This window comes from Leptopilina boulardi, unplaced genomic scaffold (assembly GCF_019393585.1).
Source record: "Leptopilina boulardi isolate dan_hultmark-lab unplaced genomic scaffold, ZJU_Lbou_2.1 LbouV2_273, whole genome shotgun sequence".
Classification (NCBI taxonomy): domain Eukaryota; kingdom Metazoa; phylum Arthropoda; class Insecta; order Hymenoptera; family Figitidae; genus Leptopilina; species Leptopilina boulardi.
This window is the reverse complement of record NW_026137833.1, coordinates 3,013,193-3,038,159: the sequence shown is the minus strand read 5'-3', so window position 1 is coordinate 3,038,159 and position 24,967 is coordinate 3,013,193. Positions and strand designations below refer to the sequence as shown.

Genomic DNA, 24,967 nt, shown 5'->3' with positions numbered 1-24,967 from the left:
TTAACAATAACAATAATATTCTTTTTAAACAAAAACTATTTCAAAAATTAATTAAAATAAAAATTAACTCCAGTTGAATATTTTAATAAAAGATTTAATTGAAATATAAAAATTTTAATTGAAAATTTTTTCGTCAAAAATTTGTTTTTTATTAAAAATATTTAATTAAATATCAAAAAAAGGATAAATAATTTTTCACATTTTTTTTTTTTTTTTTTTTTTTGATATCGATTAAAAATGGAATAGTGGGTTCGTTTATAATTTTTGAACATTCGTCATTACATGCCCGCATGATCCCTTCCTTTCAAAAAAATAGAAACATAGGAACACCTGCCTCAGCAACGCGTGTTTTCATTTTAAACTAGGAATCAATCAGTATATAGTGATACATACATAATATATATTTTCTACAAATTTAGGAACAATTTTCCTTCCATTTTTTGTAAAAAAAAAAAAAAAAAACGTTAATTACACCCTTAATGAGGTTTTCATTAGAATATATAAATTTTTATGTGTAAAAAAAAAATAATAAATAAATTTTTAAAAAATGCTACAAACACGTTCTGCAGTATTTAAAATGATGAAAACTGAAGTTCACGAAGACAGACAGGTATTTTTTTATTATATAATTAATATGTAAATTAAGTATAAAATTTATTTAAAAAAAAAATTATTTTACAAAATTAATTTAATTAAATTTATAATTCATATAATAAATTTAATATTGTATAATAATTAATATATTATTAATAAATAATTCTATAATTATAATTATGAATAATTAATAATTTATTGTAATTATTATATCATTTTGGTAAAAATTATTATTTGGTTTTATTAATTAGTAATTAATCTATAATTATTTTTTTTTGTCACTATCACAAAAGTAATAAATAAAAATTAAATTTCAAATAATAAATTAATAGGTAACAGTTTTCTCCTAAATTAATTTTTTTTTTTTTAAATTGACAAAAAAAATTGTTTTCTTCTAAATTGACAAAAAAATAATTTTTTATTTTTATTTATTTATTATTATTATTATTATTATTATTATTATTATTATTATTTTATTTTTATTATTTTCATTATTTAAATAAATGTTTAAAATATTATTTTTACCAAATAATTTTCAGATTAAAAAGTGGCAACCGCCTTTCTCCTCAGATATAACGCCATATAAAGAAAAAGAATTTTCTCAACAAATTCGTCGATTTTGTTGTACAAAATCTATTTTTCCAAGAATGACAAAAGTCATTGTTTTAGGTGACGTTGCTGTTGGAAAAACATCTCTAGTGAATCGGTAAAAATTTTTTGTTCAAAATTAAAAACAAACATTATTTGTTTATTTATTTATTTTTTTTTAATTAATTAACATTTCTTAATTTATAGAATTTTTTTCAAAAAAAAATTTTTTTTTTAAATTAAATAACATCTCTTAATTTATAGAATTTTTTCCAAAAAAATTTTGTTTTTTTATGTAAATTAAATTAACTGAAATTCGCTTAAAAAATTAAAATAGTTCTTAAAATAATTTCAAATTGAAATTAATTTTTTTAACTATAGTTTTTGCCACAAATCATTCAACAATAATTATAAGGCAACAATAGGAGTTGATTTTGAAGTGGAGAAATTTGATATTTTGGGAGTTCCATTTAATATGCAAATGTAAGTAAAAATATTTTTAATCTCATAATTTTATAATATTTTATAATAAAATAAATTATATTCTATTTATACAAGAATTTAATTTGAATTTCAAAAATAAAAATTTTTTTTTTAAATAACAAAAAGAAATTAATTATTTTCAAGTAAATAAAAATATTGAACAATTTTATAATTCCTTTTTGTAATAAAATGTAAATTAATAAAAATAACTAAATAAAAAGATAATAATAATAATAATAATAATAATAATAATAATGATTTATATAGATGGGATACTGCTGGACAAGAGAGATTTAAATGCATTGCAGCATCATATTATAGAGGAGCTAATGGTATAAATTTAAAAAAAAATATATAAATTTTTCCCAAAAAAATTAAATATACATTTGCCGAAATTTTTTTATTTTTATTTTCAGTAATAATGATAGTTTTCGATTTGGGAAATTTAATGTCTCTATCTCATTGCAAACAATGGTTAAAAGAAGCCAGTCAATGTAACACAAATTCGTATCATATTTTTCTAATTGGTACCAAACGAGATTTATTGGTAAGTATTATCTATAACTTTTAAAAAAGTCTCAATATTCTTATTTTTAAATTTAATTATATCTTTTTATTAAAATTGTTTTCAATATATTTTTTTTCCACTTAAAAAATTGTATTTCAAAATAAAAACCTTTTTTCAAAATTATTTTTAATAAATATTTTCAAAATTATTTCTAATAAATTTTTTCAAAATTATTTTTAATAAATTTTTTTAACTCTTGAAAAATATAGCGTTTTTTTTTTAAAATATAATCTAAAAAAATTTGTAGATAAAAATTATTTACAAAAAAAAATTGCTTTTTTTGTAAACAATTTAATTATTTCTTTCATTTTCTTTTGTTATAAATAAATGTTTGCGTGCTTTTTTATTTATTTTGTTTTCTTTTAATTTTAGTCGAATCAAGTATATCAAATTATTGAGAAAAGAGCAACGGCAGTGTCATATTTTATGAAAGCTGAATTTTGGGCTGTTTCATCAAGAACAGGCGATGGTGTCAATGAATTATTTTCTCGAATTGCAGTTCTTTCATTTAATGCTTCCATTTTAAGGGAACTTCAAAGTTACAAGACAGATACCAAAACAATTGGATCACTTGGATTAATAAGTGAGTTCTGGGTTTTTTTTTCATTTTAATAATTAATTTAAATAATTTTTATAAATTTAAATTATTTTTTAAATTGTTTTCTTCCTAAATTAATGTTTTTCATTTATTATATTATTTTATAATAATCACAACAATAATAATTATTATTATATATTAATAACAAATTTTATTTATTTTAGCTCTAAAGAAAGATCAAAACGGATCAACAGAGAAGAACAAAAAACTCCAAAAATGTACAAATTGTTCATTCTAGTCATTTAAATATAAGTACTTAATAATTTATTATAAACTTTTTTTTTCTAAAATTCTATATTATTCCCCAAATTGCAATGGTAATTATTTTTAAAGTTGAATAATTTTAGAAAGTATCAGAATTTTTTTATTAATTTACTTATTCTTCTTTTTCTAGTCAATTATAAAAAAAAAAAATGTAAAAATTAAATATTTTCATAAAGTGTATTTATTGTGAAAGAGTTACACAGTTTTAGATAAAAGTCATTTTAACAATACTTTTGTGCGATAATAAACATCATTTGGTCGGAATCGTTTTCAAATATCAGATGCAGTCTATTTTTGACCCTCAGCTAAAAAAATTATCATCAAATATAAATAAATTTATATTATTATTATAATAATTATTTATTTTTCCAAATATGAGAGATGAGTTAATAAAATTTCTATTTATTATTATTAAATAATTTTTCTAAAGCTGAGCATAAAATTCATTCTCAAATTTGCGAAACAAATAATTTAATTAATTATAAATTGTAATTAACTATTTTTAAGTGAATTATTTTAATTACATTTTTTCCAAATGAAAAAAGTTGACTTTACAACAGAAGAAATTCAATAAAAAAAAAAAAAAAAAAAAAAAAAAAAAAAAAAAAAAAAAAAAAAATGAAAGAATTTATAAGAAGCTTATTAAAAATTTCGTAATTTGTGAGTTTTAAAAACAATTTTTTTTTCTAGTGGATGTGAGAAACAAAATTTTATTTCTCTCTCTCTCTTATCTTTCTCCCTGTCTCTTCTCTATTATTTATTATAAATTGACTCGTATATGAATAAGAAATATTTTCTTAATTTCAACAAAAAACATAAAGCAACCGATAATAATTCATAATATATATATATAAAAAAAATAATTACATTTACATTTTATTGAACGTAAATAACATCAACTTTTTCAATTATTTATCTCGTTTCAGTTTTTTTTTGTCCCTCACTCCCCATCAATCACATTTTGTCATGACTTTACTCCCTTAAAAAAATAATAAACAAACAAATGCACGCAAAAAATTAGTTTTCGTCATTCTTAACATAATTGCAAACTAAATTTTGTATTTTGAAAAATGAATATAAAAATTTAAAATGAAAATTATTAATTAATAGTTCATTAATTATTAATATAAGTTATTCTACAAACTTTTTATTTTCTTAGATTAAAATTTACTTTTATTATAATTTAATTTTATTATTCTGCTAAATAATATTTTTTTTTTTCTGATCTCAAAATCAGAATTTTTAGTTTGAAATTATGTCAATGAAACGAACACAAAAAAAAGGAAACTTAAATTCTATAAAACTCTGAAACAAATTCTGTCAAATTATAATTACAACTCTTAAATGCAAGTAATGATTATGTAGAAAATCTGACCACTTTTTTTTCACGCAGATTGAAAAAGTTATATATAAATATTATACATAAAATTTTTCAAAATTGTCAATCAATTATAATGTAAAATTTTCCAAAATCCATTCAATAGATGAATGCGCGTACAAACAGTTATTATTGTTATAATTATTATTATTATATATATAGCTATATTTATAATGCGCATTTTTCAGCAAATCAGACGTGTCCCAAGTCAGCTGTACATTTACAATATACATATATAATATATATTTTTATTTTTCTATATCTAAACATGAAATTATAAAAGGACACAACTGATTAATATAATATATTATAAGATTTATGAAAAAAAAAAAAAAACGAATAAATTTTTCTACGAGTGACATTTACAATATTCACTCACAAAAGTACTTTCTATAGTTTCGCACGCAACATTCAATTTGCAAAGAAATTGCGAAAACTTTCAATGAATCAACAAATGTTTCATCGCTATTATAATATTTCGCAAAATTTATAAAATCATTTTATATCTTTTTAGCCTAGATTTATATTAATAATAATAATAATAATATACAGACGTTGAATGTAGCTTAAAATAAAAAAGGTACATACATATATAACGTACACATTAATTTTTTCATTAATTTCCCTTCGAGACAAAAATTATATATTACAAAAAAAAATAAAGATTTTAAATTCAAAAAAAAGAAAAAAAAATTATCACTTTTTCTAGAAAATAATAATTTTTGGGTCAATTTAATATTATTTTGACTAAATTCGACGCCGACTAATTTTATTAGTTATTTGCAAAAACAATTTAGATTTTAGGATTATGAAATAGAATTTTATTGAAAAATTTGATATTGTAAACTATGAATTTAAAAAAAAAACTGTTAGTAGAATATATATATATAACGTACATATTAAGTTTTTCATTAATTTCCCTACGAGACAAAAATTATACAAAAAAAAAGAAAAGTTATAAAATAAAAGAATATTAATTTTTTCGAAATTTTTCAAAATGTTAATTTTTTAAATAACTAATTTTTTTTGTTAATTTTTTTCCCCTAAATTTTCACTTTTTCCAAATATTAATTTTTTAAATTTTTCTGCTTAAATTTTGCCTTTTTTCAAATATTAAAATTCTCTGTTCTATATATTTTAAATTCAGAATTGTTCTACTATAGTTTAAAAAAAATAATATTATTAAATTATTGCCAATATATACAAATAATAATTTGGGCACTAAATTAAAGTTTGAATGACGAGAAAAAAATAAATTGTACCCTGTAAATATATATCACAATACATATAATATCTATATAGTAACGAATAAAGAGAGTTATCGGCAGATATAATTATTTAATTTTAATATTTAGTCGGTAATATTTAATTCAAATTTTGTAGCGCGCTTTTTCATAATTATGAATTATTCTTTCTATTGCCTTTGATTTCTCATGAGAGAAAGTTGTAAAAACTATTTCTGTTTAAGTGCAGTGCAAATTTATCAATAATGTCTCATATGAGATATTATCCAAATATATTTGGATTAGCTGACAACAATTATAAGTTAATTTAAATAATAATTGATATTTAAATTACTTCAATCTTTTTATTTATAATATTCCTAACATCCCATTCCCTTAATTAACTTTAATAATGATATCTTTTTTCGGGCAAACCGTCATTATATTTGATTTATTTTTAATTACAATATTTGTAATTAATATTACCGATTATTCAGTTTTATAATTTTTAATTAAATAACTCATGACTAAAAATTTATCAAAAAAAAAACAATTAAAAAATATTTTTGATTAAAGTCGGTGAAATAAATGCTTAATAAGATGAGCATACTAAATTATCGAAGTAAAAAAATAACATAAAAAAAATAACTAAAAATAAAATTGCATAACATTGAGAAATTATACAAATAATTTGACTAAACGTCATGTAGATAAAATTTTTTCAAAATTCTACTTCGTCTTTTGCATTTATCGAATTCTGTCAAAGAATTCTTAAATGCTAATTAATATGGCAGTTTTCATCTCCCCATTTTTAATTGTCTTACAAATTTCACGAAAAAATAATTTTTGATTCGAATTCGCAAAAATCCGAAAACAAACATATCAATTATACGATATTTTTAATTTTTGTATCAAAAACTTTTTTGAATAAGACAAAAAAAAACGAAGTTCAAAAAAAAAAATTTGAAAAGACCTTTTTGGAAGACAAATTAGAATACTAACATTAAGGAAGACTTTAATTTTCTTTTCTCCATCTGTAGCGTTTGAAAAATGTAAAAATTCTTCGAGATTCATAAAATACAGAAAGCAATAATTCACTACTTTTGTTTTAAAATAGTTAAAAACACATTATTCCCGAGAATATACTGGCCGACATTGTGAAAAATACTTTTAATCGAGATAGAGAAAAGAATTTCTTTTTTTGTCCCTTATAGATTCTAGAAGCTTAAATAGATTCGAAATAAAATACATTTTTTTTTGTTTTTGTATGCTGATGTAAAAACCTGCTTCTACATACCTATTATGTATAATATTATTATATATAAAAAAGTTTATCCAGATGCGTATCAAAGATTCAGTCTCAAAAAATTAGGCGGTGCTTGTGTGACTATTTGTGCCACTTATTGCGCTAAATAACGCTGCACTGTTACGTTTGAAGCTTCCAATTTGATCGTCCGACCATATTGGCTCACCTAATAAAGATGATAAATTCTGGCACAGCTTTTGATAATTTTCACGTAAAACTTCTTGATATTCATGTTGATCAGATGATATTAATTTACCATTAATTTGTAATGCTGTGTAGCAAATTTTCACAAATTCCCTATTAAAACAAAAAAACATATACAACAATGAAAAAAATTAATGGAACAAAAAAAAATATATATCTGTCTAAATAAAAAAAAAAAATTCTTTTCTCTTAAATATTTTTTAAAATTAGAAACAGGGTGTCTAACAACTGCTAGGAAAAAAATTCCCCGACTTTTCACTGACCTAAATTACAATAAAAATTTTTTATTTTGATAAAATTATTTATATAAGTTATTTATTTATTTTTATAAGTTAAATGTGGTTATTAGCATTAAATAATAAATTATTTGTATTAATGAATAATTTACTTTATTTGAAGTTGAACCGATAAAATAAAATTGTATCAAATAATTTTTATTTTTATTAAAAAACCAAATATTTCACTGCAAAAAAATTAATGAATTGTTATCAAAGTTTAAAGAATCATTTATTAGATTCAATAAATAGTAGTAAATAATTATTTACTTAATGAATATAAAATATATCATATGCTAATTAATTGAGTGTGAAGGCCAACTGTTTAATTTGTATTTTCTTTGGGAAAAAAGTAAAAAAAAATTTTGAAACTAATAGTTACTTTAATTTATTCATAAAAAATTTCAGAAAATTAAAGAAATTCCCTGACTTTTCCCTAACTGTTCGACACCCTGAGAAAATATTAAAAATGCCTACAAAAATTAAAATATAATAAAAAATATAGTCCAATTAAAAATAGTAATGTAAAAAATTTGACTATTTACCTAAAAACGTCTTTTAATTCTTCGACTTTATCGTCGGGATATTGTGGAGAGAGGGCAGGATCTAAAAAGGCGGAAGCGTAGGCCAATGGTCCGGCGTTAACCGTGACACAAACACTTCCCTGCAACCTGAGTTGTAATTTTTTTGCATCAGTTGGAACAATTAATGCAACATCCTCCAATTCTTGAACTCTCTGTCTCATTTCATCTAAGGCAACTTCAATTGGACTAAGCTCCACAATTCGTTTCTCAATAATGGGAATTCGTTTCTTTACATATGGGAATGTATAGTGAGCTGTCAAAATAATTAATTCACAAATTTAACTAAATTTTCAATAAATAATACTAATAATAATAAATAATAATTTAGTTTAGAAAAAATAAATGTTTAAATTTAGATTGATGTGAATAAATTTAATATTATAAATAATAATAATAGTAGTAGTTTACTCGTAAGGATGCTTCTTCGTTTCCATTGTTCTTCAGGACTTCCTCTAGCTTTTCCCTCTTTTGTGAATGGCGTTTCAAACATAAAACACGAAACATCGTGATTTTGTTCAAATTCCGTTGGACGTATTTCCAATTCATTTTTTTCAAAATAAGGAGTCACGTGAGTCACTTGAATGTAGGCCATTTTAGCATCCAATTCAGTAACATCGACGGGCGTCGAGTCCATTATCATTTTCACATTCTCAGCTGCAAATTTTTCCGAATAAAGATGATAAAGTCGTTCGGAAATTTCTGAAAGTGACGTTACTTTTGGTTCCTTATAAATATATTCCTGTGCATTTTCCTCCTCAAAGTATGCCTAAAAATTACGAGCAAAAAAAAAAAAATACAAAATTTAAAATTAACGAAAAATATAATAATTATAGTTTATTAATATTACATAATAATAGTATTATAATCATATTTTTCATTTTTTTTTTTAATTACTTTTATGTATTAGTTTATTGTCAATATTTCTTTTTATTATTTTAATAATTAATTAATTTTATGATTATTATTTTAATTTTAGTTTTATTAAATTAATTGATAAATTATTGGGAGAAAAAAAAACTCACAGAACCAAAGAATGCAACACGATAAAATCGACCCAAAAGTCTTTTTCCAGTTCGAGTGACCTCAACGACTTTATTGCACGATTGTGTTAAATGTGAATAACAATTGGATAGAGCTTCGTAATTTCGTTTTCTCTCGTACATGGGAATAATAAGTCGATAAAGAGGTCCCAAAACTTCGAAGCGCTCCGCTTTTTCCAACATCTCGGCACACATTTCCAATTGTTCCAAAAGCAAACTCTCATTATAATGAATGTCTTGTACACCTGGTGAAAAAAAAGAAAAATATTATTAATAAAAATCAATTCCAAATTCAATAATTACAGCACGAGATGAAACGAATATCACAATGAAATTTTACGGAAAGCACACATCAAAAAAAAAAAAAAAAAAAAAAATATTATCTACAGGTAGAAAAAAAGTGAAATTAAAAAAATAATAATTTTAAAAGCACAAAAATGTCTATTTTCTACGTTTCAAAAAATTCAATATAAAAAAATCAAGGATAAATTGTGAATTAAATTTAAAAAAAAAATTAATTTTAAAGGTACAAAAATGTCTATTTTCTACGTTTCAGAAAAATCAAGGAAAAATTGTTAATGAGAATGAAATAAAAGCTGGAAAAATAAACATTCACGACATACAACTCTCACCAGCATCGACCTTCAGTCCTCGCTCATCACGACTAATATTCGTCGAAATAGTATCAAAAGCCTCGGCGCCCCATGTGTGAATTTTTTTCAATTTTAAATATTCTGCCATTAGAGCAGCGATGTGCAATTGACAACAAGCCGCCTGAAAATTAATATAAACATTAAATAATAATTAAAATTTACTTATATAAATAGACAAAAATATATTTTTCATTCTAAAGTTAATTTTTATTTTTTTTTTTTAATTTCTAATATTTAGAAGTAAATAAATAAAATTTGTAATAAATAAAGTAATTTATTTCCATTACCTAAAAATAAGTTATTTATTATGAACTATATAAATTTATAAATAGAGTCAACTATAATTATTAATACTGTTATTTACTTAAAATTTGATTTCAATAAATTAATTATATTAATTTTGCAATTAATTGAGTATAAAAAAAACATACTTCTGAGTAATTTCCATCTCTTGCATGATTTCTCGCCATTGTTTCAAGCCAAGTGTGTCTCAACTCCGGTGTACTGGCATAAGAATTCGCTAAACTATGTTGTAAATCGACCAACATTTCTGGATCATTATTGTGTTCTCTCATTTGTGCCGTTGCCATTAAAACTGTTCTAATTCTCTTATTCAAGTCTTTTACCTCAACTGGAAAACCCGTGCCCTTCATAACTTTATCAGATGATGCATAGCTATTAATTAGGGACAATGATTCTTGAAATCTTGAATTATTCAAGCCAATCACGTTTCCCAACATTTTTGACACAGAAATAATTACCTATTGACGACAAAAAAAAAGGGGGAAAAAAATTATTTACTTCTTATTTAATTATAATCTTGACGATACGAGATTTTTTATTGAAATTAATTTTTAATTTTCAAATGCATTTTGAAATATTTCTACACAATGTTTTTAACAAATATGAAAATTGGATACTTTAAGAATTCTGTCAAATAACAAAAGTTTGAACAAATGAAAATTAAGGGAAATAGAAATTGTCATTTAAAAAATTCAACTTCATAGAAATTCTATTCTATAATAAGAATCCAATTAAATGAAAATTCTATAATAAATCATGACAAATTGACTTAAAATTAATTCTTTATAAAATTCAATAAAATAGAAATTCGATCTTTCAAAGTTTAATCCATTAATAATTTTTGATTATTAGTTTTTGAAAATATTTACTCGCGTTAAATTGATGTTGTTGTTGTTGAAATTTTGAATAAATACCTGCAAATGGACTCGAATTAATCCTTTTCTACTGGTAAATTCAAAATTACTTCTCATGAGCAAGTAAAGTAAGGCACATGATTCTTGTCTAATTGAACTCAGTTTACTATTGCAGCATCTCAATAATTCGTAACACAATCTTCCACACAATATTGCATTACCTGTCAATGGAAATTTTTCAAAAAATTATAAAATAAACTAGAATTAAAGATAATTAAAAATAATTGAATATTTTACTAAAAAATTATTTAAATTAATTTTAATAAATTAATATAATTAAATAAAAAAAAATTTTTTAATGAATAAAGAAGAAAAAAGATCAAACCTCGAAACAAAACGACTGAATAATTATTCAAAAATGCTCGAAGACCAGCAAACACATGTCGAAAAAGTGTTTCCGATTGTCCAAGCTGAAGAAACATTAAATAAATATTGAATACCCTTTGCATCACTGGATTCCCACCATCATTGGTAAGTAACACTTCCTATAAAATTAATATTAATTAAATTTTTCAAAAATCTAATTATTTAAAACCGAAATGTTTATCTTTGAATTTAGGATTTTTCTCCGAAATTGAAAAATTACGATTACAATCTCATAAAGTAAAACCGAAAAATTAAATTAAATTTAAAAAAAAAAACGAACACTTAATGAAAAATTATTTATTACTTTATTAATTGTATTCAACTTACTTTAAAATGTATACAAAAAAGTCCTAGACAATCTAAAGCAATGAGACCAACTTCAGTCGCGAGATTCGCTTCAAGTAAGGCGTGATAACTTTTTCCCGAATCATTTTCCACTAAATTTTCACGTGCAACTGTATTATGTGGTTGTAATGTTCCAGTTGTTGGACTGTCATTTGAAAAATCAGGAGGCGCCATTCTCGCTGGCAATGTCATTGCTTTTGCTGCTCTTGGCTTTCCGCCTTCTTTTGCGACATTCGCGACAATTTGCCTTTTGCCCACATATCTAAAGTGCTGAAGACTCATTCTAAACAAATTTTTTCAAAAATTAATCAATAAAATTACATTTTTAAATAAACAAAATAAACAAAAAAAAAAAAAAAACACTTACTCAATGATTGTAAAGAAATTAAGTATTTCCGTATCGCTGCATTGTTGCCACCAGGCAATTATTTGATGATCGCCAAGATATTTAATAATAAATAGAAAACCAAGTAAAACATCTTTTACTTCGGACGATTGTAATTTATCACATCTATTCGACGATTGAACGACACTTAATGATCTCGAGTGACATTTATGTTCTTTGGTACCATTTTCCAATGGTTCACGAATTATTGTTGTCTCTTGTGAAATATTTGATTGCGATGCACCCGACATTGTTGAAACATCAGATTCAATACTTGTACATGAATATCCATTAACCATTGTTTGTCCAGCAATTGCTGCAAAATATGTCGAATCCCTTAAATGCATTGACGCTCTTATTGGTGATTGTGAATCCAAATGCATTGTGAGCCTAAGGGAAAAATATTTTTTTCAACTATTGAATATTTTACAGAAAAAAAAGAAAGAAATTAGGTGACGTGAAATAAATTGATTTTTAGTTTTTAAATGATAAAAATTAATTTTTTTTTTTTAATTTGGAATTTACAAAAGAATTTAATTATCACTTAATTATTGAAAATTTTCCAAATACCTGTGTATTGATTTTGGTGTACTGGCAGCAGTCACATTATTTGCTTCTTTACTTGTCGAGATGGAATTATTAATAGAAACTCGATTCGAATTTTGTTTAATATCCAATTTTTCTTCGTTGTATTCCAGTCGATGGAGATTTTCCAAAACAATGCTTAACCACGGAATGTAAAGTGACGAAATTCTACCCAATTGACCCTGAAAAAAAAACCAAAAAATAAAGTATTAATCATATATAAAAAAAGAAATCAAAATTCTTACGACATATTAATAAATTAATTTAAATAATTAGTTTGCTACAATTTTAAATTAATTAAACTTATATTACAATTTTAATTAAATTCTAACTGATTCAGTAAATTCAAATTAAATTGTATTTAAATTTAAAGTATAATGCGATTAAATTTCTAAATTCTCAATTAACAAATTAGAAATAAATAAAAATATGTAAATTTAAATAAATATAAATAAAATAAAGATAAGAAAATTAATTTCAAATTTCAATTAAATGTACCTTATTTTGATAGCGATCGTCCAATTCGTGTTTCGCTAATAAATCCCTTAATGTGGCAATAGCAATTTTTCGAACCTGTACAACTTCGCAGAGGGATGTCTTTACTTCTTGAAGTAATAGACCAACTAAGAAATGATGTTTACAAAAATCCTCCGTCAGACAATATTCATTCAGAAGATCTGTAAAATAACCTTAGTAAATAATCTCATTAATAAATTTGACAATTTCTCGAAATGTTCTAAAAATAAGACAAAAAAACATTATATATATATATATATATATATATATATATATAAATATAAATATATAAATGAACAACAAGCATAATAATATGATTTAATGAAAAAAAAACAATGTAATGAGCATAACAGAAAAAATTTAATAAAAGTGCTTCGTGATTTTTTTTTTTTTTTTGCAACAAAATTTTGCGATGTACACTAAAAACTATTTCTCCTCTTGAATTAGCTAAAATTTTCAAACAAAAAAAACAAATTCATTCAAGACAAGAACAGGGTAAAAAATCGAAATCGTTAAAAAAAATATACTATTTTATCTCAAGACAAAAGAATCGCATTCCAAAAAATGCGAAAAAAAAATTATTATTCATGAATTAAACATTTTTTTTAAGTAAAATTTGTTTACTAAAACTAAAAAAAGAAAACATTCCACTTATTGGAGTTTTCAGGCAGGAATTTAAAAAGGAATATAGTGGTGTGAAATAAAATAAAATAAAAAAATGTGCACAAACTCCCACTCACTATGGCTATTTTTTACAATAAAAAAAAAAACCACAATAAAGTATGGGAGTATATGAACGTTAATTTCACATACCATCACAATCTGGTTCTGTCTCTGTCTCTTCGGAGCCAGGCATAAAATTAATTACGTTTTATACACACATCACAAAAATTGAAAAATGAACAAAAAGAGAGAAAAAAAAAATAAATATAGGTAAATAATTGAAATAAGATTTAAACTCACCTCGAGAGGTTATTCGCGATTGCATCATTGGTAAATTGAAGGAAACAAAATGTTCATGTGAACAAATAACTTGAAGAAATGAAAATTTAAAATCATGTAGAGTACGTGGATCACCGGGTGCAAAATTATCCATATAAGAATTTATAAGGCGAAATACAAAACCCCTGTCCATAAAAGTTAAACATCTCTGCAAAAAAATATTTCTCATTATTAATTAATTTAATATTAATCAATTATTCAAAATTTACTTTTATTTATATAAATTTATTAAATATATTTTTTAAGAATTGAATTATTATTATTATTTCATTAATTATTAAATTTCAAATTTTCATTATTTTTTTTATAATTAAATAAATAAAAGAAATATTTGCAATATAGCTACTATTATATGAATTTAAAATAAAGAAATAATTTTCAATGATAAAAATTTTGTTTTCCTTAAATTTGTTTCTCTAGATGTACATATTAATTATTTAAAATATTTTCATTAATACCTTCAAAAAGTGGGCAAGACTTTTGTTCAACTCGTGAGTTTCCACAGGCATTTCTTTATATTTATTCATTAAATATGGCATAACAACTTCCAAAAGAGTTTTAATTTTCTCGTGATATTCTTTTGAGAATCTTTCATTTCTGTGCATCTGAAAGCAATTCATAAAATTTATTATAGTAATTAATAATAATAAAAATCGTTAATAAAATTTGCTTTAATTTTTTAAATAATTAAAAATATATAAAACAAAATGAAAAAAAAAATTAATTTTAAAAAATTCTCAACGATTTTATGTAATTTGCTACTTTATAAAAATGTATTTAAATTTAATAATTTTTTTGTTTTAATTTAAGAGACTTACCTTTATTCTTTCGGTGGTAAGTAAATGTTGAGCCATACTTTTAACCATGATTTCAAAAAAGAAACCAGAATGATGTAAAAATTTATTGACAACAAGAAAATCCGTGTTGCTTGGTTGCAGTAAAGTTGGCAGATGTCTTCCCAATTGTTCGTGAACAGTTGGATTACCATTTACCTTCGCCGGTGAGACAAAAACGAACTGTAAATTGAACAAACAAAAAAATTTTGTCTAATTAAGCTAATTATTTTCAAAATTTTAAAAAATCAATTATAGTAAATATTTTTATTTAAAAATTATCTAAAACACAATTATCAAATAATAATTTGAAAAAATTCTACAATTCTTTTTAATTTAAAATAAAAATTCGATAAATTAAAAAAATGCAAATACCTTAACGTAAGCTTGTAAAATTTCCTTGCGACCAGCTTCATGGACCATATTTATAATATGAACCAAAAGTCGTATGATGCATAGTCCAATTTCATCGCTTACATTACACGTTAATAAAGTGAAAAGTTGATTTAAAATTGTTGGCAAAAATGTGATAACAGTGACCAATTGCATTGCATGAGCTGCTTTCAAAATTTTACATGTCTCCGAATCCGAAGGCAATGCCGATGGTTTAGTTTCAAGAATTCTTTCCGCGTGAGCAAAAAAATTATGTAAATGTGCATCTCTCGTAAAAACCGTTGAATTCAATTGAAATCCAACAGTGAAAATTGGACGTTGCGAATCGATCCATGTTATTTCTGGACCAGCATTCTAAGATGTTAAAGAAAAAAAAGAAACAATTTTTATTAGAAAATTTTCAATTTCATTTACAATAATTAGAACCCAAAAAAGTGAAATTAAATAAAAAGAATAATTTTCTCATTTTAATTGTAAATTATAGAAACCCGAAAAAAGAAATTCCAAATTTATTTACTTTATGAAATTATTAATTCCACTTGTGCATGACCATTTTTGTAAACCAGTGTGATTTTCATATTCACAACATGCAAAAATTAATTTATTTACAAATCAGCATGCTTTGTGAAATTATGGAATTTTTATTGTGAATAATGCAAAGTAATATAAATTATGAAAAATAATTAACTCACTGTAAGATGAAAATTAAGAAGAAGAAGAAGAATCACAAGTCTCCTTGTTATATTTTAATTCAAAGAATATGTTTTTATAGAGAATAAAAAGAAAAAAAATTTTCTTCTAATAAAATGATTTTTAAAAAAGGAAAAGTATTTTTATTGAAATTTATTTTATTGAATACCGTAAAAAAGGTTTATTGTACTCAACGCGGGTAAATTCACTCACCGATTTATTTGCCTCCAATTATTATTTTTAAACTGAAATTCAAATTTGATACTTTTATGAACAAATTCAATATTTGAACTTGTTAATAAAAATTTTATTTTAAAGTTAATTTAAAGCAGATAAATCGATTATTGAATCGTATTTTATTTCATTTATTTATTTAATTTATCATATCTAGTGAGAATAATAATTAAAATTAAAGAATAAAAAACAAGAAAATGGTAATTCCGAAAAAATAAGGTAGAACCTTGAAAAACAAAAAATGTTTTTTTTTTTTTATTAGTGCGAGAGAGAACAATTGGATCTTACTCTTACCCCTTTTCCAAGACCAAGGGGTTGAATTGAAAGATACCCGGCTGGCAAATGTGTTGCAACTGGCAAAAGTTGAGCATTACTTTCAGTATCGACGTTCAATCTATTCGAAAATAAATAATTTACTAATTACAAAATTATAAAAATTAGAATTTTATTTTTAATAATTATTTTATATATAAAAATAAATTTTATAACGTTAGAGAGATAAGGTTTTTTTTTTTTAAAAATAAAGAGGATTTTTTTGTGTGTAAGTTACTGACCTTCCTTTATGAAGTAAAGGAAGCCAAGAATATCCAACGCAGTTCTCAATGCCGTTTTCCTTTTTTTTGTTCATGTCGCAACTTATGTGATAAAATGAAAAAAGAAGATGATGCTTCGTGTGTAGTTTTGTAGGTAATCTGAGTTTTATTTCCTCATACCAAGAAGGCACGGAATTGTGATGTAAAACTGCACACGATGCTCGCAAACACAAAAGAGGTCCATCTGGTCGTCCATAAATACACTAAAATAGTTATTAATTAAAATCATTAATCATTAATATTACAATATTATTATCTATTTATTTTTAAAAAAACAAAATATAATTATTATTATTGAAAAAAATAGAAATATTTCCTAAAACTAATTAGTTTCAATTTGCAGCGAAAAGAATTTGATAGTGCAAAATTTATATTTAACCAAATTTTATAAAATAAATAATAAAAATTAAACCTATATTTTAGTATTTTTTTATAAAGCGAAATTTCTACATTTTCGAATTCTTTTAATTCATCCATTAACTTTTATTTAATTGAAAATAAGATCTAAATTTTTAGTAAAAAGAAAATTTTTTTTTTTTTTAATATAGAAAGAATTTTTCTTTACTTACTCTCAATGGCTCGGCATTTTCATTGTCGTCATCTCGTAATTCAACAATGCAGGCAATATTTCTGGCTCTTGTGAAAATTTTTTGTGAATCAAAACAAAGACTCTGTGGATATACATAAAGATGATTGACAAACGTTGTGTAAGGATGAATTTCTTTTTCCAATGAACTTTCAAATTCAGCAATTTCAAATGTTGGTTCAGACGTTGGAGGCAGAGGAAATTGTTTTAACATTGCTAAAGAAGTCGTTAAACTGTCTGTAAAATAAATTTATTTTTAAATTACCGAAGCATTTCGAAAATAATTTTTTTTTTATTAATCATCATTAAAATAATGATAAAACTTACTTTCAGGAATATCTGACAGAGCTTCAATTTTTATTTTTAACCATCCAGGAATTACTGTCAATTTGTTGAGTTTTTCCGGTCTGAAATAATTCGTATATATGTTTCAAATGGAGAAAGAAAAAAAAATTGATTTTTATTTAAAAAATTTAAATTTTATAAATTCCAATTGTTTTTATTTAATAATTTTAAAATTTCATTTTACATATAATTCCAAATTTAAAAAATTCTTAAAAATTTTTTTAAATTAATTCAGATTATTAATTTAACAAAAAAAATTTAAAAACTCAAGATTAAAATTGTAATTCCTCACAATTTAATTATTTTTTAAAATCAATTAAAATTTTAAATCTAAATTATATTTGAAATTCAATTGTATTTTTATAAATTCACTCATTTTTATTGTAATTTCTTATATTTATTTATTGTAAAAAATAATAATCTTGCAAATCTTTTTTTTTTGAAGTTTTATTATTTCATAAATTTAATTATTTGAAATTGCATTTTTTTTTTATGTTCAATTATTTTGACAATTAAATTATTGTTCTTATATTCAATTACTATTTATGTATCTATTTTTGAAAATAATTGAATTTTTAAAAAAAATCTCAACAGAAATGCAATTATTTTTTCTAAAAGAAAAAAGAACTACAAATCTAAATATTTTTTAATCATTTTTGTTTTAAAATCATAATTTTTCACGTCTTGAAAATAAGAATTCATTTCTTCAAGAAGAAAAAGTTAAAAAAAATTTTTTTTTTGAATTCTTGGTGAAATTTTGGTTTTTTTAACCCGTCAAAATATAAAAAAGAAAAAAAACAGGAAATATTCTTGAGAAATAAAATTTTACTTACTTCCTGTACTCGGAGAGTAATTTCAACAATTCATCGTCTCTGATTTTATTCCCTTCTTGTCGATAAATTGCCGGAAAATCTGACGATGTATCCAACTCATTACTGTATAATCTAAATAAAGGTCGCGCTGACCATGCAAATGGCATTCTGTAATTACCCAATCTAAAAAAAAAAAGAAAAACATATTATTTCCCTTATTTTAAATGAACAATGGAAAAAACAAAAAATATAAATTCAAAATTATTCATCAATAAATCAAATTAGAACACAATTAATAAAAGTTAAAAAAGTAACTGGAAAAAGGAAAATTACCTTTGACAACAAGCTTTAACTTGTTTATGAACCTTAAGACCAAGACGTGGATCTTTAGTGGCACGCAAATATGGCTCAGATGTTTGATAAATGCTCCCCTGTAAAATCTTATCAATTCTAACGACAAGAAATATTTCTGGATGTGGATTATTGATATTAAAAATAGCCTGTTTTGCAAATCTTGCCCAATCGCTTGGTATTGTTGATAAATCATCGGGTAATTGAATATTTTTCGATATCTCCGTCATAACACTTGTTGGACTAAGTTCCTTAACAAAATCACGTACAATTTCATGATTTATTTCAAAATGAAAATTCTCACTTAATTTCCTTCCGTTTCGCGCATCAAATAAAGACAATGTAGTATAATATGGTTCAACTTGACAAAGTGATGCATTCTCATCAATTTGTGCTTGTAAACGAAATTTTAAACTTTCACATTTAACAAATATTCTCTGACCAAATTGCTCTTTATAAGAATCGACATTTGTCTCACTATTCGAATGATTAATTGTCGATTTTGCCTGCGCCACATTTGGATAGAGACTCAATATTCTTTTACGATTTTCACGTCTCGCCAATGCAATACTTGTATCAGTTTCGCGGGCATATTTTATTAATTGTGGATTCATACTTTGTTCAAGGCCCTTTAAAGTGCCGTAAACTTGCATTGGTTGAGGGGATGGCGGTGGTGTATTACATGTTCTTTCCAATGAGGCGGCACGTTTTTCCTCCTGTTGTTTATAATGTTGTAAAACGGAAACTAATTTTGTCAGCCAATCTTGTAATTCATTTTCATTATCGGCGGCGAGTGTATATGATTTATGATCGGCACTCATTCTTAATTCAAAACAATAACGACCTCGTTTTGGATTTCTCACAACCTCAGCACAAAAATCCATGACAATCGATAATTTTGCCTCGCCTTTTTTCTCATCTTTAAACATCTCAAGAATATAAGTACCATCGACTTCTTGTCTCAAGTGACAGAAGCGACGCTTAAATGACTTTGATCCAATATGCGCAAACATTCGATCACTGCTTCCAATTTCTGGTCCCTTCATTAGGTAACCTTGTTTTGCAATACTGTCATTTTTTGTAATTATCTGAAGAAAAAAAAGAAATTGAAAATAATTTTTGAAATTTCAATTTGTATAGACAAATTTAATTGCGAAATTTAATTTTTAAAATTTTGCCTTTTTCTCTGACAACAACAAAATATATTTTTTTTAATTTATGGAAAATTTTTTTAATTTCTTTCTTTTTTTTAAAACAAATTTATCTCTTTGATAAAAAGCAAGTGTAATGTTCAGGGTGTATCGCAATTATCGAAAAAAAAATCAAGAACTTCTCTAGGTTTTCTATTATATTTAAAATAAAGAATAAAAATAAATCAAAATTTAGAGAATATAAATAAAACATAAAAAATAATTAAATTAGTAGATTAAATTCAATTTTCATTTATAAGATTTCTAATAAATTATAATTCTAATTAAATATATTTAAACGAATTTTTGACTGTGGCTTTTTTAAAATCAAATTTACAATTCCTAAAAATTAATTTGCATAAAGTTTTTTTAGACAAAAATATTTTTAAAAATAAAAAAATTTTAATTTAATTGATAATCATTCAAAATTTATTTACATGAAAAAAATTTAATTAAAATTCGTCATCAAACTAATTAGTTTCAAAATTTTAATAAAAATTGTTTCGAAAATCAATTATAAAAGAAAATTTTTATTTCAAAATTCTCAAATACTCAATTATTGTTAAAAATTTGTAAGAAAAAAATGTCATAAATTTAAGTTTTCCAAAAAATTCCAATTTAAAATCTTCTGAAATTCAATTATTTCCAAAAATCTGTGAATATATATTTTGAAATTTTATTTATCCTTTAAAAAATTTCAATTATTTTCAAAATTTCAAAAATTTCAATTAATTAAAATTCTTTAAATTACATATCTTTGACAATTTAATTATTTTCGAAATTGTAATTCAAATTTTTCATTAACTTAATTCCTTTTTTAGAATTTTTATTAAATTCTTCGAAAACTGAATTTATAAATTAATTAAAATTCATCGCAAATTTTATTAATTTCAAAAATTTTATTCAACTTCTTCGATAATTTAACTATTCAAACAATTTTCGAATTAAAAATAGATGTATGGCTTTTAGAAAATTTATTTCAATTTTTAAATAACTTATTTATTTAAAACAAAAATTATATGGTAAATTTTTTGAAAATTTAATTATTATTAAAAAAAAAAACTTTTATTATTGCAACTCTCTCTCTTCAAAATGTAAATTATTACCAAAAATCTAAATTAATTTTTTTCAAAAAATTTAACTGCTTATCTTTCAGAAAATTTAATTATTTAAGAAATTTTTAACTAAAATTTTTCGACAATTTAATTATTTTAAATAATTTTAATTAAATTGGAAAAATTCCCTAAAACTGAATTGTTAAAAATTTATAGAAAAAAAAATCTTCAGTAATTCAAATTTTACAAAAAAAATTTCAATTTAAAATCTTCTGAAATTCAATTATTTCAAAACATCTAAATTGTAAATCATGAAAAATTAAATAAATTTTTTTTTTTAGAAAATTTTCTAAATATTTTGAACGTATTTGGTGTTATGCTAATAATTGTTTAATATATATGTAAATTTGTTAATGGAAATCAGAAATTTAAGTAATGTAATCTCTCATAAATTTGAATAAATTTTGTCGATAAACAATTTTTTTACATCATATTAAATTTTTTGGATTTTTTTCTCAAAAAAGTTTTTAATTTCAACAGTTTGTGTTAAATTGAAATTTTTAAAATATTTCAAAATATAAATATTATTTTAGAAAATTGTTATAATTGGAAATTTTGTCCTATTTATTATTAAATAAATAAATAAATAATTTTATGGTGATTTCAAGTCTTTCAAGATGAATTCAAGGTTTTCAAAAGTCATTTGAACACCCTGTAATATTGTGTATAAATATTTAAAGTATATTTTTTCAACGCTGTTTGCTATTTTATCAATGATCACCTGATCCAAATGAGTCATAAAACTTTATCATAGTTCGTTGTTATAAGAGTCGCATGACAATATGAAAAAAAAAAAGAAATAATAATTTTACCTCATCAACTTGGTCGATCTCTGTGTCTATTTCATAAACTTCGTCCTTTAAATCATCTGCTTTTGATATTCTAAAACAAATATTGAAAAAAACATGTAAAAAAAATAATTTCTTTTAATTTAAAAAAAGATTTCGGATTTTTTTTTTTTTCATTGAAAAATATTGAAATTGAGTCATACTTTGGCAATTCGAGATAAGAACCACTGTAGACGGAATATTTGTAATGCACTAAATTCCAATTCGATGCATAACTGCGTTTACATTCTTTTGTCAGGAGATTTTCTTGATCTTCCTCGGAATCGGAAATGCGTTGTACAGTGGGTACAATTGTTCGATATCTTCTCGGCAAGACAACTTGCTGCAAAATAAATTGAAGAAAATAATTTAATAATATTTAAATTATTAATTTAATAAAATTTGTATTCCATAAAAAAACAAAATCAAATTAAAATTCTTTTTATTATAAGAACGATAACCAAAGATTATTGAATTATTTCTAAAATTAATCTTAAGGATATTTTTTTTTTTATGTTTTAATCATAAATAAATCTTTCCATTCAAAACATTGATTTTTAGCCAAAAAAAAATCTTTTTATTAGTTTTTGAGGAAATAAAAGATTAAAAGAAATAAATAATTTTTTTCAAATTTTGTTTTGTTTCTTTAAATTTGAGTCACAAAGAGTTAACAATTTTTGTTTATATGATATATTTTCAAGAAAATTAAAAGCAGAAAATATATAACTTACCGATACATCATCTTGTGGATAAAGTAACAATTCACGTTGTGGATCATTTTGTAATAATGTTTTATTTTTTAAAACAAAATTCTCAAAATCAATTGGTTCAACGAGATGCGGTTTATTCTGAAAGAAAAAAAAATTTTCAAAGTTAAATATTGAATAAAATTGAAAATAACGTAAATTTTCAAAAAAAAAAAAATATATTATTATTAAAATAGTAAAATTAATATTCACTGACAAATTCCCCTTATTATTATAATATACAGTATATAAATTCTCATTAAAGATATAATTAAGATAATTAAATTAATTATCTTAATCACCATAAATATCATAATTATCCTAATTAAAATAATGATCATTAGAATAAAAACTATAAAAATTTCAATTAACTTATGGGAATTGTACTGTAAATTAATAAAAAAAAATACCTTCACAAGGAAAAAGTAAATAAATAAAATAGATGGAAAATAAAACTATTTCATTAAAAAAAACCAAATAAATATAGATTGACAATTAAAATGGAAAATGTAATAATTTACTATCTAAACATTGACATCATCTATGTTTATATTGACCTCGAACTTTGTTCTTTTTCATATTAACAAACACACACACACACACATATAGAAAATATCCGTATTCACTATGTTTTTCAAAACAATATCCATTGATGTTTAGACAGGAAAAATGTTAAAATAGATCGACCTAATTCGATCATTTTATATTTCCCAATTTATTTACTAAAAGTCTATATTTAAAAAAATATTAAAAAAGAATAAATAATAATAAGCCAAAGAATTTTAAATTAAATTACCTATGGTAAAATAAATTTCAATCTATTATAAATTAAAAAAGCTATTGCTGGAAATTGTTTTCAATGTAATAAATACATTGATCATAAAACAAATTCGTCAAAGAGGAAATAATTTGACATTTAATATAAAATAAATCACTAAATGCGAAAAAAAATACATCTTCTATACATTCAAAAATAATTGCAAAGATAAAATAAATTATAATTGATAAAATGTATATTTGATTAAAAAAGAAATATCGACTTCTATTTTAATTTATAAAATTTGCAAAAAGTAATTTTTTTTTTGTAAAAAATAGAAGAAAATAAAAAAAATTTATTCACCTGCACAGTACTCTCGCGAACAACTTGCGATACAGTTTCCCTGAGTTGAGCAGCCATGCCAGGCTTTCCTAAGCCTCTTGTAAATTTTCTTTCACTCATTTTTCACGATGACACATTAACATTGTCACCTCGAATTATGATGCACAAAAACCGGAATCATATCATTTGACACTTTTATTCGCGCAGGAGGTACACTCTTTCAAGAATTTCTCGCGGCTGCCATGTTTACGCGTCCACTACCACATGCCGCACACACACACATTTGTAAAATTGACAGTCGCCTGTTTCCACGTTTTTATAACATCTATTTTTTCACAAAAAAAGCAACTTGAAAACAATGCGTCAAAATTCAAAAAATTGCGAAAATTTGTCTTTTTTTTATTATTACGCATCGAACTATGACCACGTCGGCTTAATTTCCGGATCGTTAATCATGTGAATGATTATACTTGGAAGATAAAAAAAAAAAGAGAGAGAGAGAGGTTAATGGGTACAAGAGGGAGATGACCCAACCCGAAAACAAGTGCATTCGAGCCACTGACACCAGGAGACATCTCGTCGCAAGGTGCACATTAATCTCGTATATTACATCATTCTAAATTTAGATTATTAACTAGAGAAAGAGAGAGAGAGAGAGAAAGAGCCGACTCCTATTCCGCGAAGAGACTTTAGGTATTTTGAGCCGTGAAATCAAAATACTTGGGCATGCGCCTCAAATTTGATTAATTTTTTAAAATAAATTTTCGGATATAGAAAATTTTTTTTTATCAAGTATGCGCAAGATCATTTTTTTTAAAAACCTACTTTCTTCGATTTTATAAAAAATTGTAATAATAATTTTCTCAATTGATAATTATTTATTTTTTCTAAAAAGAAAAAGATGTTTTGACATTTTTAACTTTTTAACTTAACCTCAAATTTAACGTTTATTTTGTTTTATATATATTGAATTAACTTA

At 23.0% G+C, this 24,967-nt stretch overlaps 2 protein-coding genes across 8 annotated transcripts; one reads left to right on the top strand and one right to left on the bottom strand.

Annotated features, from left to right (window-relative positions):
- Positions 1–342: 342 nt before the first annotated feature.
- LOC127281638 (ras-related protein Rab-34-like) lies at positions 343–3,722 on the top strand. The gene is made up of 7 exons (XM_051305454.1): positions 343–610; positions 1,134–1,300; positions 1,564–1,665; positions 1,933–1,997; positions 2,082–2,212; positions 2,606–2,816; positions 2,996–3,722. The coding sequence occupies exons 1-7, from the start codon at positions 548–550 to the stop codon at positions 3,067–3,069; spliced, it is 813 nt and encodes a 270-aa protein (XP_051161411.1). The 5' UTR covers positions 343–547; the 3' UTR covers positions 3,070–3,722.
- Positions 3,662–24,774, bottom strand: LOC127281637 (dedicator of cytokinesis protein 9). 7 transcript variants are annotated; one of them, XM_051305447.1, is made up of 27 exons: positions 24,010–24,774; positions 22,875–22,991; positions 22,308–22,486; positions 22,129–22,198; positions 18,994–20,099; positions 18,682–18,843; positions 17,831–17,910; positions 17,487–17,740; positions 16,879–17,120; positions 16,613–16,718; positions 15,383–15,754; positions 14,993–15,190; positions 14,633–14,779; positions 14,136–14,322; positions 13,986–14,012; positions 13,155–13,333; positions 12,642–12,838; positions 12,054–12,461; positions 11,669–11,969; positions 11,301–11,460; positions 10,976–11,136; positions 10,190–10,519; positions 9,729–9,879; positions 9,088–9,350; positions 8,474–8,831; positions 8,027–8,318; positions 3,662–7,299 (listed from the first exon to the last, which is right to left on the bottom strand). In XM_051305447.1, exons 1-27 carry the CDS (start codon positions 24,106–24,108, stop codon positions 7,065–7,067), a joined length of 6,381 nt encoding a protein of 2,126 aa, XP_051161404.1. In that variant the 5' UTR covers positions 24,109–24,774; the 3' UTR covers positions 3,662–7,064. The 7 variants fall into 7 exon arrangements, with proteins under 7 accessions (XP_051161404.1, XP_051161406.1, XP_051161405.1 ...); XM_051305449.1 differs by having other exon boundaries at positions 9,738–9,879; positions 24,010–24,773; XM_051305448.1 differs by having other exon boundaries at positions 16,619–16,718; positions 24,010–24,773.
- Between the last annotated feature and the right edge of the window lie 193 nt (positions 24,775–24,967).